General features: G+C 38.7%; 3 protein-coding genes across 3 annotated transcripts in view; 2 read left to right on the top strand and 1 right to left on the bottom strand.

The window, feature by feature from the left end:
- The window catches only part of LOC145491344 (uncharacterized), a 515,242-nt gene that overhangs the window by 279,259 nt on the left and 220,098 nt on the right, over window positions 1-15,885 (top strand). The gene's annotated exons all lie outside the window — the stretch shown is intronic.
- LOC145491379 (uncharacterized) overlaps window positions 1-15,885 on the bottom strand; it is a 130,827-nt gene that overhangs the window by 63,295 nt on the left and 51,647 nt on the right. The window lies entirely within an intron of this gene.
- Window positions 13,737-15,083, top strand: LOC145491374 (uncharacterized). The gene has a single exon (XM_081470557.1). The coding sequence runs from the start codon at window positions 13,945-13,947 to the stop codon at window positions 15,064-15,066; it is 1,122 nt and encodes a 373-aa protein (XP_081326683.1). The 5' UTR covers window positions 13,737-13,944; the 3' UTR covers window positions 15,067-15,083.

Genomic DNA, 15,885 nt, shown 5'->3' with positions numbered 1-15,885 from the left:
GGTAACTTGTGTAGAGTTTGAACTCACATATTTAGGGTTATTAAGAGTGTTGCTCTGATAGCTGTATTGGTTCCTCAAAGAGTAATGGAATTCGTTATTTACTGTAATGGAACATTCAAAGTTTACGCAACAATGATTTTAGGATATACAGGTATCGTTTTTCTGTGTTTACAGAGAGCAGAGGAACTAGGGATCTACAACATTAAGTATAGGTTTTCATGAATTTCCCTATAGTCAATATATCAATTTCAGTGTTATTAATTTCAAATTCTCATAGCATATCGCAAGGTATCAGTATATTTAGTTGATAGAATGAAGTAATAGTTGACAGTATCTTAATTCTATAGCACTCAGTCGATTTTCACGGCAGTGTCTGTAATTATTTAACAATTATCCTGTGAAATAACCTGGAATACTGTATGATACTTCGCCGACGAGGCTGTAGGCTCAGTGAGATAATTAACTAAGACTATATCCTGGAAGATTGAGCAAGAAGACTTTTTTTACAATACAACAAACTGTCAAGGAGACGCATTTTTACAATAGATGGCGGACAATTCTTGGCAAATTGTATATCATAGGAAGCTATAGAATATATAACGGAAGGGTGATTTAAAGTACTGGAAAATAAGCCCAAGTAATTCCTTTTAAGCGTTAGCTCTAGAAAGGAAATGAATACCACTTGAAGCAAAGGAAAATTCCTTGACATTAGCGGGCCTCTAAATTAAATCACCGTTGTTCTGCCGACTGAGTTACAAGGCCAGACAGTGGTGGTTGGTACCCATTCCCATAGCCTAGAATGAATTCAATCTCTACTTTCCAGCTGTTTTATAAGCGCAACATTGCATTCGTAATTATACCCTACCCTGAGGTTGCACTTTTGTATTCTAACAGAAAATGGCCTCGATGGTTTTTTCCTCCCAAAACACTTAGAGGCCTGAGGGTACATGAAAGTCAAGTTTCAAATTTAGAAACAGCTAGAGCTTGATATGTTAGGAAAAATAAGGCCATGGCAGAAAAAAACAATTCGTGTAAAAGGTAGGTTATCTATGACAGTGCGGTGCTTTTTTATTCTTTATTTAACCGTGTATATGGATATACATAAAATTATTAATTGTGACGACTTTTAATAGATATGTTTACCTTAACAGAGTTTCCGTAGATTTGTAAATGTTTAATCAATATGTTGGTGGATTTAAATTTTTTTAAAACGGAATTTAATTTAGTATATTCCTTTTTTACCCGAGGTTTAGTATATTTGTATTTTTTTACACAAAATATTTGTATTTGTATTTTTTAATGGATGTTATAGCAGACTGATTTGTATTTTTGTAAAACAAGTGAAACTTTTAATGCGAAAAAAATCAGTGACCTCAAAGTTGTTGGCGAAGACTTTATTTTGTTTGTCATTGCAATAGTAGTATAGGATGGTCCTGTAACACGCTTATAGCTTTTTTTCATGCAAGCAGCTATTTTGCAATAATTTGCGTATTATTCAGACTGTATGTGTTCCATATTCTCAAGATTCTGTATAAGACCATGCTATTTGATAAGGTGACGGCTTCCTTAGTTTTACTAACCCGCTAGTTTTGAAATACGCTCCAAAAGGATGACATAGGAGAGCAGTGAAAAAACCTGATCGATGGAGCCTGTCAGTCAAACATTGAGGACTTACGTCATGATCACGTATTTTGACTCTAAAGAGACTAACATTAGTTGGAATATAGGAATGTTGTGAGAATCTTGTATTGAAACATTCTTATTTTTATGTCATTCTTTATTTTGAATGGTAGTTCATAAACTCAATGAATGTTTTCCTGACTGAACCACGTGTTAAGATTGCTCTCTGCGGTGGGGTTGAAAAGACGTTTTTAACAGAGTATACATTTTGGTGGAAATTGTGTTTGCGCTATTTTTGTTTTTGTCGTTTAAAGTTTGCGAAGAAGTGTTTTTCTGTATTGCTCAATTTCATGGGGTTAGGATAGACTTGATTGATCCAAAATAGAGTTTGAAAAGATTGGTTGAAATTGTTTGGAAATTGATTAAAGGATAAAACATAACCGTTTTTATCAAGGAGGTCTTGAACGCGTGTAATGTTGCTTTCCAACCAATACTTACAGAAGAGTGGGGAGAGTGATAATTTCGAAAGGTGTATGTTGAACTTTGTCTCAACACTTCACGGAGAGACATTATCAGCCCATAGTGTCCGTCCGAGGAAAATACCCGTGATAGAACGTTAGTAGATTTATACTAATTAACAATTAGATTATCACCTCATAGAAATCAAGAGCGAATAATCTAATTGTTTTAGTAGAATTCTAACTGAAATTTGCATCAAATAACGATTCCAAATATTCCTGGTCTTAATATTAAACTTCTCGCTTTAGAGAATTCGCTCGGACTGAGTTGTCAATTTGACATGTTCAGTTGTGTGCGCGCTTATCAGTTTCTTTCAAAAAATCCGAGTTTTTTTAAATTCCAGAAACCGTGAATGTCCTTTTTCAGTCTTTTCAGGAATTTAATTATCCATTTAGTTTTAAATGTTCTTTCAAAACTTCGGAGAAACGAGAAAACGTTGAAATTTTATCGACCACACCAAGCCACTGAACACTAATGGCTGATAGTGTGCAATGGCTCAGCCAATCAGATTGCAGCATTTGCATTAGTGTTCAAGTAGAATTCCACATACATACATACATACATACATACTTTATTTGCAACTCCCCAAAGGGGCTTTTCAGTTACAAAAGTTAGTATAAATCTACTAGCGTTCTATATAGCGTTCTATCTGCGGGACAATAGATAGTGAGTAGCGTAGCCAGTCAGAGAACAGCATTCGTGATAGAACGCTAGCAGATTTATGCTAATTAACAATTAGATTATGAGCTCGAGATTTCTACGAGGTGATAGTTGATGAGGCCGAAGGCCGAATTAACTATCGCCTCATAGAAAACGAGAGCGAATAATCTAAATGTTTTAGTAGAATTCTAACCGAAATTTCCTTCAAACAACGATTCCAACTGTTTCTGGTCTTATTATTAAACTTCACGCTTTAAAGAATTCGCGCAGACTGAATTGATTGTCAATTTGACATTTTCAGTTTTGTAAGCGCGTTTATCGGTTTCTTTAAAAATTTCAAGCTTTTTTAATCCAAGAAACCGTAAATGCCCTCCTTTTAGCTTTCTCAGGAATTTTGTTTATTCGTTTGTTTTCAAGTGTTCTTTCAAAACTTCGGAGAAACGAGGAAACGTTGAAATTTTGTGGACCACACCAAGCCACTGCACACTAATAGGTGATGGTTGATGAGAGGCCGCAGGCCGAGTCAACTATCACCTCATAGAAATCAAGAGCGAATAATCTAATTGTTTTAGTACAATTCTAAATGAAATTAACTTCAAATAATGGTTTCTAGTTATTTCTCGACGTATTATTAAACTTCGCGCCCTGGGAAGATCGTTTTGACTGAATTGTCATTTGAACTTGCAGTTGTGTCCGCGCGCGCGTCATCTTTTTTTAATAATGGCAAGATTTGTAAAGTCAAGAAACCATAAATGAACTGCTTTTAGGCTTCTCGAAAATTTAATTATCCATTTGCATCAAAATGTTATTTAAAACTTTGGAAAATCGAAAAAGGCGTCGCCATTTCGTGGACGCCCTCCAGCCACTGTACATTAATGGCTGATAGTGTACGCTCACTCAGCCAATCAGATTGCGGCATTTGCATTAGTGTACTAGTAAAATTCTACTAATCTGTGATAGATAATGAGTAGCGTAGCAGTGTACCCTTGCTAACAAAATTATAAATAATAATAAAAGCTTTATTTAAAACTGAAAGATCGATCAGCGAAGTCCGGGAGGAAGATGCTGGTATAAACCGATGATCAGTATCTATAAATTACATGGTAAAAAACGATAATCAATTAAACAATACTAAATAATAATAATAATAATAATAATAATAATAATCTAAACACTACATTTATGATCAGTCTTGTCTAAATCACTAAAAAAAAATTAAAAAGTTTAGTTTTAAAAATTTTCAGACTACTGCAGTTTCGATGGTCGTTTGGGAGGTCATTCCATTCCTTGGTAGCAGCGTACATGAATGTGGACTGGCCCATAGCAGTTTTAGTTCTAGGGAGATGAAGTTCTCTCTGTTGTCTCTCAAGACCTTACCACGGAGGTTGGATCGTAATACAAAATAGCCTTGTAGTTGCCTGGGACAGTTATAATCGTTCACGATTCTATAAACTAACTGTCGACGCATAGTACGCCGCCTATTGAAGAAGGTTAACAGACCAAGCTTCTCTCTCATAAACTGTGTGCACGTTAAGTGATTTGTTCTCAAAATTATTCTCATCGCCTGATTCTGCAGCCTTTCTAAAAAATCAGAGTTCTTCTTGCTGCAAAATCCCCATACGGTGCAACCGTAGTCTAAAACAGGTAGAATTGTTACTTTATAAATCTTCAATAAAATAGCAGAGCTAAGAAAAAATGAAATTCTTTTTAAAAGTTTCAGTTTGGGATAAACCCTTGAGGCAACATAAGACACATGATTGTTCCATGATAACGCCTCATCTACCACTACGCCAAGATGCTTAAAATGCTTTTGTTGTTTTAAAATTGAATTTCCATAATCAATCAATCAATCAATCAATCAATTAATCAATCTTTATTTGTACTCATTCTTGCTAAAAAAAAATTACAATTTCAATGAAAATATTAAAGTAATAATTTAAGTACTAGCTGCCTGGAATAACCATAGGGGCTAGCGGAGCCAGGCAGCCATAGAATATGTTAATGTCCCTGGTGGTTTTAAGTGCATTCTGGGACGCAATAACCATGGTTTCCGTCTTTTTTGTGTTACAAATGAGGCCATTTCTGCGGAACCAGTGTCGTACGCTCCTGAGGTCCTGAGGTCCTCGTTGATGGCCGCTTCTCGGCGTTTTCGAAGTGTCTGTGAAGAGGATTTCGATAAAGTTTTGAAAGACTAGTAGATTTATACTAAAACAATTAGATAGTGATTATTCGCTCTCGATTTCTATGCGTGATAATTGACGTGGGCTGTGCCCTCATCAACTATCACTGGTCCGACTACCGCCGAGCGGGCGGTAGTTGGAGCACAGTTCAGGCGGTAATCAAATCAAATTGTTGAGCACGGTTCAGACAACATAGTCGGAAGCTGGGAGGAGCCGCCGAAAATTTGATTGACGGTAGCGAAAAACGCATTTGTCGGTTGAGCTTTGAATCTTAGAGTCCGCATGTTATTGAAGGGCGCAGTTAGGTCCCAGAGTAGGTCTTTTCCGTGCTTTTTCTATTCGGCTGAGCAAAGCGAAATAGAATAGAATTTGACTTAAAGCTACTTAAAGTTGATATACTGATTGATTTTAAAAAGAAGCTCTGTGCGCCTGGCGAAGAATGAATTGCAGTAGTCCTCATACCTTAAAGCAGGTATTAAATGAAATTGTTTGGAACAACCAACACATGCAAATAGAATGATGTTCCATTTATTGAAAAAATGGCACGACGCTGAACCTTTAGAAAAACGTTCTGAAAAGGACAAGGATGAATAATCTTTCTCGCAAATCGGCAACTAAATTCTTTGTTAAAAGTAAATTCGTTACGCCTAAAGCTGAACGAAGGATGAAAGAAGCCAATCTAAAAGGAGATACAATACAACTCATTTATAGTCTTCCGTTTAATGTTCATTACCAAAGACACTAGACTCGCTATTTTCCAATACAAGATAATTCATCACATTCTACACACGAATTCGACCCTTTTTAGAGATTCAATCAAGGAACATGATAGTTGTCGCCTCTGTAGCGAAAGACAATCGTTAACCCATCTTTTTGTTACCTGTTCTGAAACTCGGCTTTTTTTGGTCTCTCTTAACTAATTGGTAGAACTCCAAAAACGGAGATACGATCAATCTCGTTAAAAATGAAATAATCTATAGCGTGACTGATAACTTCGCTCGTCGTCTTGGCTTAAACCTCTGCATGATTATAGCCAAATACTATTTATATACTGCTCCAAGAAAAGAAGAAGAGTTTTATTTGGATACCTTGCTAGCGATCCTGACAAATTTAAATTAAAACTGAGAAACACTGGGATAAATCTAGGTCACAAATAAATATGTAAGAAAACAACCTATTGTAGCTACCGTCCTACATGAAAGAAATGTAAGATATTAATAAATTCTAAATGATTTTAGTATTGTAAGTTGTTAGTATTGTTAAATCATAATTTATCGGTTAGCACTGTAAGTAGAGTAGGCAATTTATGTATGTAATCAAAAGAGTATGATCATATTCTCTTGATGTAATGTAATGTTATTGTTGCAATAAAAAAAGGCTTCAGTAGTGGTTTGAGCCCAGGAGTATCAGTAGTTCGTATTGTGTAATCGTCCGGGTGAGGGTAGTTCTGAAAAGAACTGTTCTTGGTGAGTCACCAACAGCAGTTCTTTTCAGACCCTACCCTCACCCGGACGATCACACAATACGAACTTACAAAAGGCTTTAAACAGAAGCAAGGCTGTACTTTCAAATCTTCCATTTTCAAATGTGTATTATTCTGTTATTATGCGAACTACTGCTGTTGTATGGTAAAGAACAGCCAGTTATTTTTACATCACCTATGAGGCTTAATTAAGTACTAGGTTGGTGTAAAATAGCACTAGACAGGAAGCTTAATCTGTCCTGGACTAAGTGTGGCACCTGAACACCCCCCTCCGCACCCCTGATGAGTAAAGTCATTACTCTGGATTGTGGAGAGTTGAAGTTCCAGACTGTTACTTAAAAAGTAGTAACAGCCTGCCCGCTTGCTTATTGTCAAAACAAATCTGTACTATGGGGCTATGTCAAGACTGTAGCGAACCGGTCACCCTCTCAGACACAATCATCGACGGCAGAAACCAAAGTAGAAACTTTGTAGTGAAATATGGTAGGTCACTAGACGGAGCGCCATTCCATTCATGGTCAGACATGACGCTTGGTGATCAAAACCTCCAGTGTTGCAGTTGTCAGTAAGCTGCATAGAATTTGGTTCACATGGTTTATCACAACATATTTGTTATACGTTGTAAGCGACTTACTACATTGTAAATCATTTTAGACCAGGCGTAGTTGCCTTGTTTTCCTCATCGATCCTACGCGTAAATGCAGTAATGCTGCTTGCCCCTCATTGTTTACTTTCGCTTTCTTAACCTGTGCAAGAAAACTAATTTTAAAAAAAAGAATACTACATGATCTTTCTTGGTCCTCGTTTTCTAGATTTCTGAAATTGTGCAAGTTCTCCATTCAATGAGATACCTTGGACATTCCATAGTGGGAAAATTGCTTGGCCAAATTGGAGTAATTGGAATTTGTAATTTGTAATTGTAATTTAACCAATATTATTGACAGGTACAATGATTTCCCTCATTTTGACCTATAATAGCGAAGTCTGGGGTGTCTGATCTAAATAAGATCAGATTTTATGTCTTGGACATTTCACCAATTGAAAAAGAACCCTTACAGTTTTGTAAAAGTTACTTATAAGTTAATAAGACAGCATCTAATACTGTATGCCGGTCTGAACTTGGTCGATTTCCTCTAAATCATTGAAATAAATAAACATTCTTAAGAAAATGAGTTATCTTCAAAATGAGGATCAAAACTGTCTCGTCATGCAGTAACAGATAATGTCAGTTGTCGATTTTCGCCGTCATGGTCAGTAACAACAGTTTTTATTCAATTCCAATCTTATGAAGCGATTAAATTATTATATTATCTTTAACTTTAATCATGACACTTGAGATGACGTTCAGGTCACGCATCTTGAAGAAGACATGAAAATGAAATATATCGTTCAGTAGAAACATCCCTTTGTAATTCGCAAAAACTGAAATTTTATTTTATTTTTGTTTTTGTCTGCAGTTATACACCCTCACCCTCGATTTATTTATATTTAACCACAGGGAACATACAATCTTATTGAGTAGGAAGAGGGTATATAAATGAATGAAGGAAAAGAATGAATAGTTAACCTTTGTCTCCTGTTGTCATCTCTTACGCGACCTTACAAGGAAAACCTCTACCCACATGTTCTGCGTAACACTGTAGCGCTAAACTCGTACCTAGGCCTTTTAGCGCCGTGCGAAAAATATTTTGGTTGACATATAATATTGACAATAGCCTGATTCTCAGACGTCCGAGGTTGATCGCGGCCCTTTCGCTTCACCTCTCTCCCGAGAGGGGGAGAGAGAGAGCCCAAACATTTTGAACCCAATCCGCCCGAGGGGGACTCCCATATAAAAAGGACAGGGGTGCTCGTCGGAAATTTTGAAAAGAACCCCTAAGAGGAACCAAGATCCTATTTAGTGGGCGTGTCTTGAAAATTATTTTAGCCCTGAGAGATACCAATTCGAAAACAATGCATTAACTTTCATAATTTTTAATAGCGTTAAAGAAGATGGCCTCAAATACCTTCACTCATAAAGTTGATTATATCCTGTCATATTTTTTTTTTCAGCTCAATACCCTAAAAGGTACCGCAAAAGCTGCCACTGTAGACCATATGAGGCTGAACACCCTGGCCTGACGGCAATTGTTAACCTTTCATGTACAACCTGTCAGAATTTATCAACGAATATCATTGTTGTCATGAAGCTCTCTAGAACCTCTAATTTCATTGGATCCATTGCAGGAGCCATGATCCATTGTTACGATTGTTTGTTTAGAAAACAGTCCTAAGAATATATGCACTGATTGGTTAAAAATCGTGTTTCTATTTAACAATTATTCCATGAGCGCGCGTTGGATATGAGATGGTAAATAGCCAACTCGGCCCTACGGGCCTCGTTGGCTATCTCATATCCAACAAGCGCGAATGGAATAATTGTTTTATTAAATTCGGTGCGCTTGTATACTTGGAAATTATAGCTTAATTTTATTGGATTTTAATTTTAGTAAGCGGCCGGAAGTCGATGTGGCAAAAACAACAAGTGGGAAACCACATGACGTGCGCGTCGTTTGTAAAATTAGTTGAATGAAAAATCTGAAAGCGAACCAAGCGAATTTGCTGAATGAAATTACAATCAAGTAGAATTCAAGGAACATCTACCACATGAAGGAGATATAACCTTGGTCAGAAAGTTTGAAAGGCGTTCAACTTCGGGTCAAGGAGAAGAGCCGAATAATTGTGCGCTTGCACATTGCCGTTGTAATAATGCTGCGGAAATCTTTGATCGCCACGTGACACAGACGTTGTGCCAAAATTATTCTCGACAAGACCTCTTTCAGGATTCCCTTGCTTTGAAAGCCTTGGCATTTCGAGTTGTATGTGTGGAGCTCATTGTTGGCCAGATTCAGAGTCAGGGACAGAAACTATCTGAGCGTCAGATTCATCTTCAGAATATCCGAGGCCACCCTGATGGTTTTTCGTGGCTGGTAAAGAACCGGGCCTACTTCCGTTCAGCTCAAAACAACACTCAACTCCTTGAGGTGTTTTTCGCGAGGACAGAATTGTTGGCGCTCGCTGTCGTTTATTCTCGCGTCCTCGTGGCCAAAAAAGAGACCGAGATAAAACTAGGTCGTCCTCTGTAGCTGTGCGGGATTTTTGCTCTCGACCGATCCGAGCTCGCTTAAGTCGAACAGTTTCCTCATCTGCTCATTGGAAATTGGTTTCTTATGGACTAGGCCGGCAATGATGCCTGTTTTCCTGAGGCCTTTTACAAATGCTCAAATAATTTATTTGCCTGGTCAGAGATAGTAAGAAACGGTTTGTTGTGCGGTGGGGTACGAAGGAAATGATCAATGGCGGCTCTTATGGATTTCGTGGATGAACTTTTGTAACACGTGCCATCTTTCTTCCTCGCAGAAGTGTAAAAACACTTCAAACAAACATTCAGTTCTTCTTTTGACATTTCTTATATCGGTTTGGAAAATTTGATGCCACCAGGACTAGTAAGCCATTCTGTTAAGGTAAACATTGTTTTTGTTACGTAATCTTCATGAATGCGTAAAATCTCGACGGTCATATTTTATTTTGCAACTTTTAAGGGAAACTTAACGTATACATTGCTTTATCTCGAATTTAACAGACCCAATAAACAAAATGTTTATGACATTAATTTATTTAAAACATTGAACTTTTCTCAGTCTCAAAATAATCGTTGACACAGTGATTGTCTGGAATTAAGCATCAAAACCACTTCTTAAAATCAGTTCAAATAAACACATAATCTTTTTGAAATGAAAAAAAGCTTTATCTGTTGTAGTTTGTTTCATTATTATATAAAACAAATAGATTCCATATTGCCGTGCGTCTGTTCAGTAATAGATCACAGACGCACGGCAACATGGAATCTATTTGTTAAATAGAAACAGAACTAGCACGAGCTGTTGACGTAATGATGGCGCGAGCAAAGAGAATTTACATTTTGATAATCAAAGTTAAAAAGCCTGACAAGAAATAGAAAACATGTTCTCCGTGTTTCTATCGAGTTACAGAAACACTTGTCAAAGTTTGGGAGAACTCGAAAAAGCTGTGGAAACGCTCACATGTGGCTCGTGCTCCCACAACATTTCTCGTTCTCCCAAACTTCCACGTCCACTCGTGTTTCTTTTAAACTTGTTAAATATCATTTTCTCAGCCAATCCGGTGAGAAGTTCCGAAGAGCTTAGGTCCGGTTCAAACGTCGAACTTTACATGTGCCGAACCTAATAGTCCCAATTAAGTACACAACGAGATCGACGTTTGAATCAATGAAGTTCGACAGATGTTATTGGGGTCGACCCGGGAATAAAGTTCGACATGGCCAGTCGGTCAGTTCGAATACGGAGCGACTCCGATTCAAACGTCGAACTTTTCATGTACCGAACCTAATGCATACATTACAAATACATCAAATAAATTAATTTTTATCCAGAGATCTTCACGTTTCCTATTTTTGTCATGCGCACACACCTTGTTTTGATCTTTCGGAACAAAATAGCGGGAAGAGCGGGACGATATGAGTTCCTATCATCGAGAGCACGAAATATACTTGCCTGATGTGTATAAACCACTTCTGCATGCGGCGTTCCGTATTTAAAAACGATGAGATTGTGGCGAGTTGGAAAGCAGCCAGTTCGGTGGCGTACTGCGAGTCATGTTTTTGAGGACCTTTGAGAGAAAATGACAAAATAAATGAATCTTGAAGAAACCGACTACAGGAACGAACTGGATATGGGGACGAGGAACTGTGATGTTCCCTTGGGAACAAGCGATAATATCAGGCAAGCCAAATTCAAAAATCGACTTCGGTTGTTTAATACTGATGGCAACTGCAGTCGCCTTTTTCGACTTGTTCTACCCTCCTTTAACCCACTTGCAAGAAAAGCAAGCTCTTCATTTTCACAATTTTTCTTTCCCACATTTTCCCGCCATTTTGGTCAGCAATAACCATCGTTCGCAATAGTGTCTCTTTTATTTTTGCAATTAAGTTCGATTAAATTAGGTTCGACGTTTGAATCAACTGCCGAACTTGGTTATTTGGGTCGACCCAAATTGGTATTAGGTTGGGCACATGTAAAGTTCGACGTTTGAACCGGGCCTTAGTCCATCAATGTAAAATCGTACCTTTTAGAAATAAACATTGTGTGAGAATTGCAATTTGCATTGGTTTTACACTTTTTGCACTGGTGCTTTTAGCCTATTAGAATGACATCGCTGGATGGCATTAGTATCAGGGGCGGATCCAAGTGGGCTGGATTGGGTGGCTAGCCACCCCCCTTTACAACAGCCCACCAAAAAAATATAATACGTGGAAAAACAAACGAAAATGTGTGGGTCCCAAAAAATGTAGAAATACGTTTCAAGAGTTAGCAGTGTTACAGTCTCCAATTCGTCCTTTCCAAATCGGCATGTTTTAAGACAAACGTACAACAACTTAAAATAAAGTAAGGTATCATTTGGTGGCTGAATGGTAGTAGCCACCCCCCATTAAAAAGTCATGGATCCGCCCCTGATTATTCAGTCATTCAGTCCTCCTCCTCCTCCTTTACATTTCCCAAAAATTTATTATGGCGTGTTTCGCTGCCTTTGAGCGAAACAAACTTCACCAGTTTTTAAAGATTGTTTCCTTTTCACCTAAGCGCTCGATTTACGCTTTTTTGAGGTTTTCTTTAGTCTTTTCCTCGTTTTTTCGCTGATTTTAAGTTTTGTTGGCTGTTCCTATATTCCAAAAGGAACGTTCCTCAAGTATCGGCTGTTCCTCGTTTTTGTGTTCCTATTGACTATAAGAGGACCAGATTTTTTACATGGTAGGAACAAAACGTTCACACTAGTGTAAAAGAGGAACATTTCGTTCCGAGTTCCCAACTGTAAATGGAACATATTGTTCTCAAACTGATAAATTAGGACTGTTTTGTTCCGAGTTCCTTTCTGTGCATGGAACACATTGTTCCGAAATTGATAAACTGGGACTGTTTTGTTCCGAGGCCCCCTCTGTAAATGGAACACATTATTCCCACATTGGTCATTTAGGACTGTTTTGTTCCGAGTTGATATCTGTTGATGGAACACATTGTTCCCAAATTGGTCATTTAGGACTGTTTTGTTCCGAGTTGCTATCTGTTGATGGAACACATTGTTCCCAGATTGGTCATTTAGGACTGTTTTGTTCCGAGTTTCTATCTGTTGATGGAACACATTGTTCTCAAGTTGGTCATTTAGGACTGTTTTGTTCCGAGTTCCTATCGGTAAATGGAGCACATTGTTCCCAAATTGGTCATTTAGGACTGTTTTGTTCCGAGTTTCTATCTGTTGATGGAACACATTGTTCCCAAATTGGTAAATTAGGACTGTTTTGTTCCGAATTCTCATCTGCCAATGGAACATACCGTTCCCAAATTGATATTTTTGTTCCGAATTCCCATCTGTGAATGGAACAGTTCGTTCCCAAATTGGCCACTTATTACGAAATATAGGACTGTTTTGTTCCGAGTTCCTATCTGTAAATGGAACATATTGTTCCCAAATTGATAATTTAGGACCTTTTCTTCCGAGTTCCTCTCTGTGAATGGAACACATTGTTCCCAAATTGGTCATTTGGGACCAGATTTCAGACCATTTCTCTGCGCATTCCTATTTTGTTCCCAAATGGAGGTGTACTTTGTAAGGCGAACAATAGGGCGCGCTCTGACCTGCTTGGGCAAGTTTGGTTGCATGTCATGAATTTTGCACAATAGTAATGAGGGCGGGCAAGTAAGGGCATGACTTGGCAAATACAAACATATATGCAGTTCCTTTGCTTGTCATCGGCTCCTTGGTTATGGGTCAGATTTAAAGGAGATCGTGTTGGGCAAATGCTCTTCAAAAGGCAAAATGAGCAAGAAGTGCAAGGTCAATTGGTCGGATATCGATGGAGCATCACCCAAACCAAAACGGCTTCACTTGGAAAAGGATGAAACCGACAGCTTGTATCACTGCCCAATACAAGAGTGTGACCATGGTGGATTTCAAAGTCAAAGAGGGTGCAGAAAACGCGTTAATACCAAGCACAGTTGGTTCTTTTATTTCGATGAGAAGCCCAATTCGAAAGAAATCACAGATTTGCTAAAGGTAGCAAGAAATGTTCCAATGGTGAACACAATTCAAGATCAAACAAGTGAGACTACAAAACATGCCGGAAAGTTACTTCCCTCATTTTCATTGTCGTGTGACATTGGCGAAGTATTCACGAGATGGTTGCCTGGAAGTGGTAGCGGTTGCAAGAAAGATCGCGCAGCTCAACAAATAGTGACAAGATGCTTTAAGTTTCTTAGATTTTGTTGTGAAGAGGAGGAAGAGTTGACTTTTGACGTGGTGGACTTTAGTTTGTGTTCTCCAAATTTGTTGTTCAAGTTTATCGACTACTTACAAGACGAATGCAAGCTTGGACATGGTGGACGTTTAGGCTACATAGATGCCATTTCTGAAATGATCGACTTCAGAAAGCTTCATGGCGCATCAGAGGCAGTCTTTCGAAAGTTCTCTGCAACAGAGCTGTACCTCAAAAGAGCGCGAAAGACGGTTGCTAAGATGATGAGATTGCAGTGGACACAAGATTTAGACATCGAAACACTAGAAGCGAGAGGCCATTGGGCAACAATGGAGGAGTTGTTGGAGGTGGTGAAATTCCATCTGCCGCGCTACGAGAATACCGTGAAGATTTGCAAATCGAGTCCAACTCAAGTTAACCCTTCAGACTTGACATTTGCCACGAAATTCGTTGCCATGTATCTGTTCATCAAAGTGAAGGGGTCGCGTCCCATGACTTATCAATATTTGACGGTGGACATGATTGCTACAGCTAAGGAAAAGGGTGGATTCATTGATCAGAAAACGTTCAAGACTGCTGGAAAGTATGGATTTGATTCTTTGATTCTGACCGATGCAAACATGCAAGTTCTCAATGGCTACATCTCGAACGTCAGACCTTTGCTTAAACCCCAGTGCGATTTCGTTCTCGTCAACAGAAATGGGGGCCAACATGGTAAATTGGGGGAGATCATGAGCAAACTGGTGTTTGATGCAATTGGAAAGTACATCCATCCCACGCGTTATCGCCAAATTGTTGAAACGCAGAGCCTCAATGAGCTCACTAGCGAGGAGCAGAGGATTTTGTCGGAAGACCAAAAACACAGCTCTGCTGTTGCCAAAGTTCACTATCAAAGGCAACGATCCCGTGAAGTTGCTTTGAAGGGTCACGAGTGCCTACAAAAACTTCAAGGTGCCAAGGGTTCAGAGGTGGACGAGGACGTCCACGCAAGACTCGGAGATTCAACTTCCGACGCCGGGCCTTCAGTTGGAAGAGTGCAAAATATCAACTCCTCCCCCAATAAGGACGCCCTGCCTAAAAGAATCTTGCGCTCTCAGAGGAACATTCGTCGTGTTTTGAAATTCACAAAAGAAGAGGACGATTTTCTAAAGGAAGGGATAACTAAGCACGGGTTTGGACAGTGGACTGCTATTTTGAGAGATGACGATTTCCAATTTCAAGACGGAAGAACAGCGGACTCTCTAAAGAAAAGGGCTGGAATGAAGATGCCACTCGGTTAGCAATTCAACTAGCAAAAAACAACAAATGGACACCAACTAAAATGCAGAGGAAACTGGACCATTTAATTATCACAATTCGACAAACAGCTAGCCTGTTAACACATCTACGGAACGCGTTTTATAAATGATCAAAGTGTAATAAACTCTAATTTCTTGGACACAAAAGTCTATTCTTGTAACGAGTTATCGTAGGTACATGTAGCGTTCTGAGTGCCTAATTCTATTTTCTTGATGTGGAAAATTATCAAACTACTGAAAAAGACCACCCTACGGCCTATCTTACGAGGAAAAAAAACCGCTCTTACTTTTGACTAGTAAAGTATCGAGTTAGAACGTTCTGGGATTTTTTGACTGCTCGTTGACTGCTGGATTGCCTCTTTCGCTTCTTCTTGTCAGAAGTACTAGCTCGAAGTAGTTCAGCAGAGACTGCACAGTCGTTGAAGCTTGAATGAGGCACAGACGCACCACTTGTGCTCGGAAGAGGAGTGATGAAAATACTCTGTAGCTCTTCCGTCTCATCCACTCCATTACACTGCTGAGTGATGAAAATACTCTGCTCCTCATCCGTCTCATGTGCATGTTGCTGATGCTTTCCAGTGAGTTTTCTAGACGACTTTTCTCGCCACGTAATTTTCATGTCGATGCCATTTTTTGTCGCAGTGGTCAGCAATCAACAGTTATTTTACACCAAACAATAAACTCGATTAACAAGCCACAGTGACGGTAAATTCGTGTGAGGGGAATTTAGGAACTGATGTCTACTCATGGTCCCAGTAGGGGCTATCAACAACATCAACCAGAACTAATGAGGCAAGCGAA

The sequence above is a fragment of the Orbicella franksi genome, chromosome 6 (assembly GCF_964199315.1).
Source record: "Orbicella franksi chromosome 6, jaOrbFran1.1, whole genome shotgun sequence".
Lineage (NCBI taxonomy): Eukaryota > Metazoa > Cnidaria > Anthozoa > Scleractinia > Merulinidae > Orbicella > Orbicella franksi.
This window is presented reverse-complemented; position numbering and strand designations above follow the sequence as displayed.

What these genes read in the sequence shown, in the direction of transcription:
- LOC145491374 (XM_081470557.1), top strand. Translation starts at nt 13,945, where the DNA reads ATGATCGACTTCAGAAAGCTTCATGGCGCATCAGAGGCAGTCTTTCGA.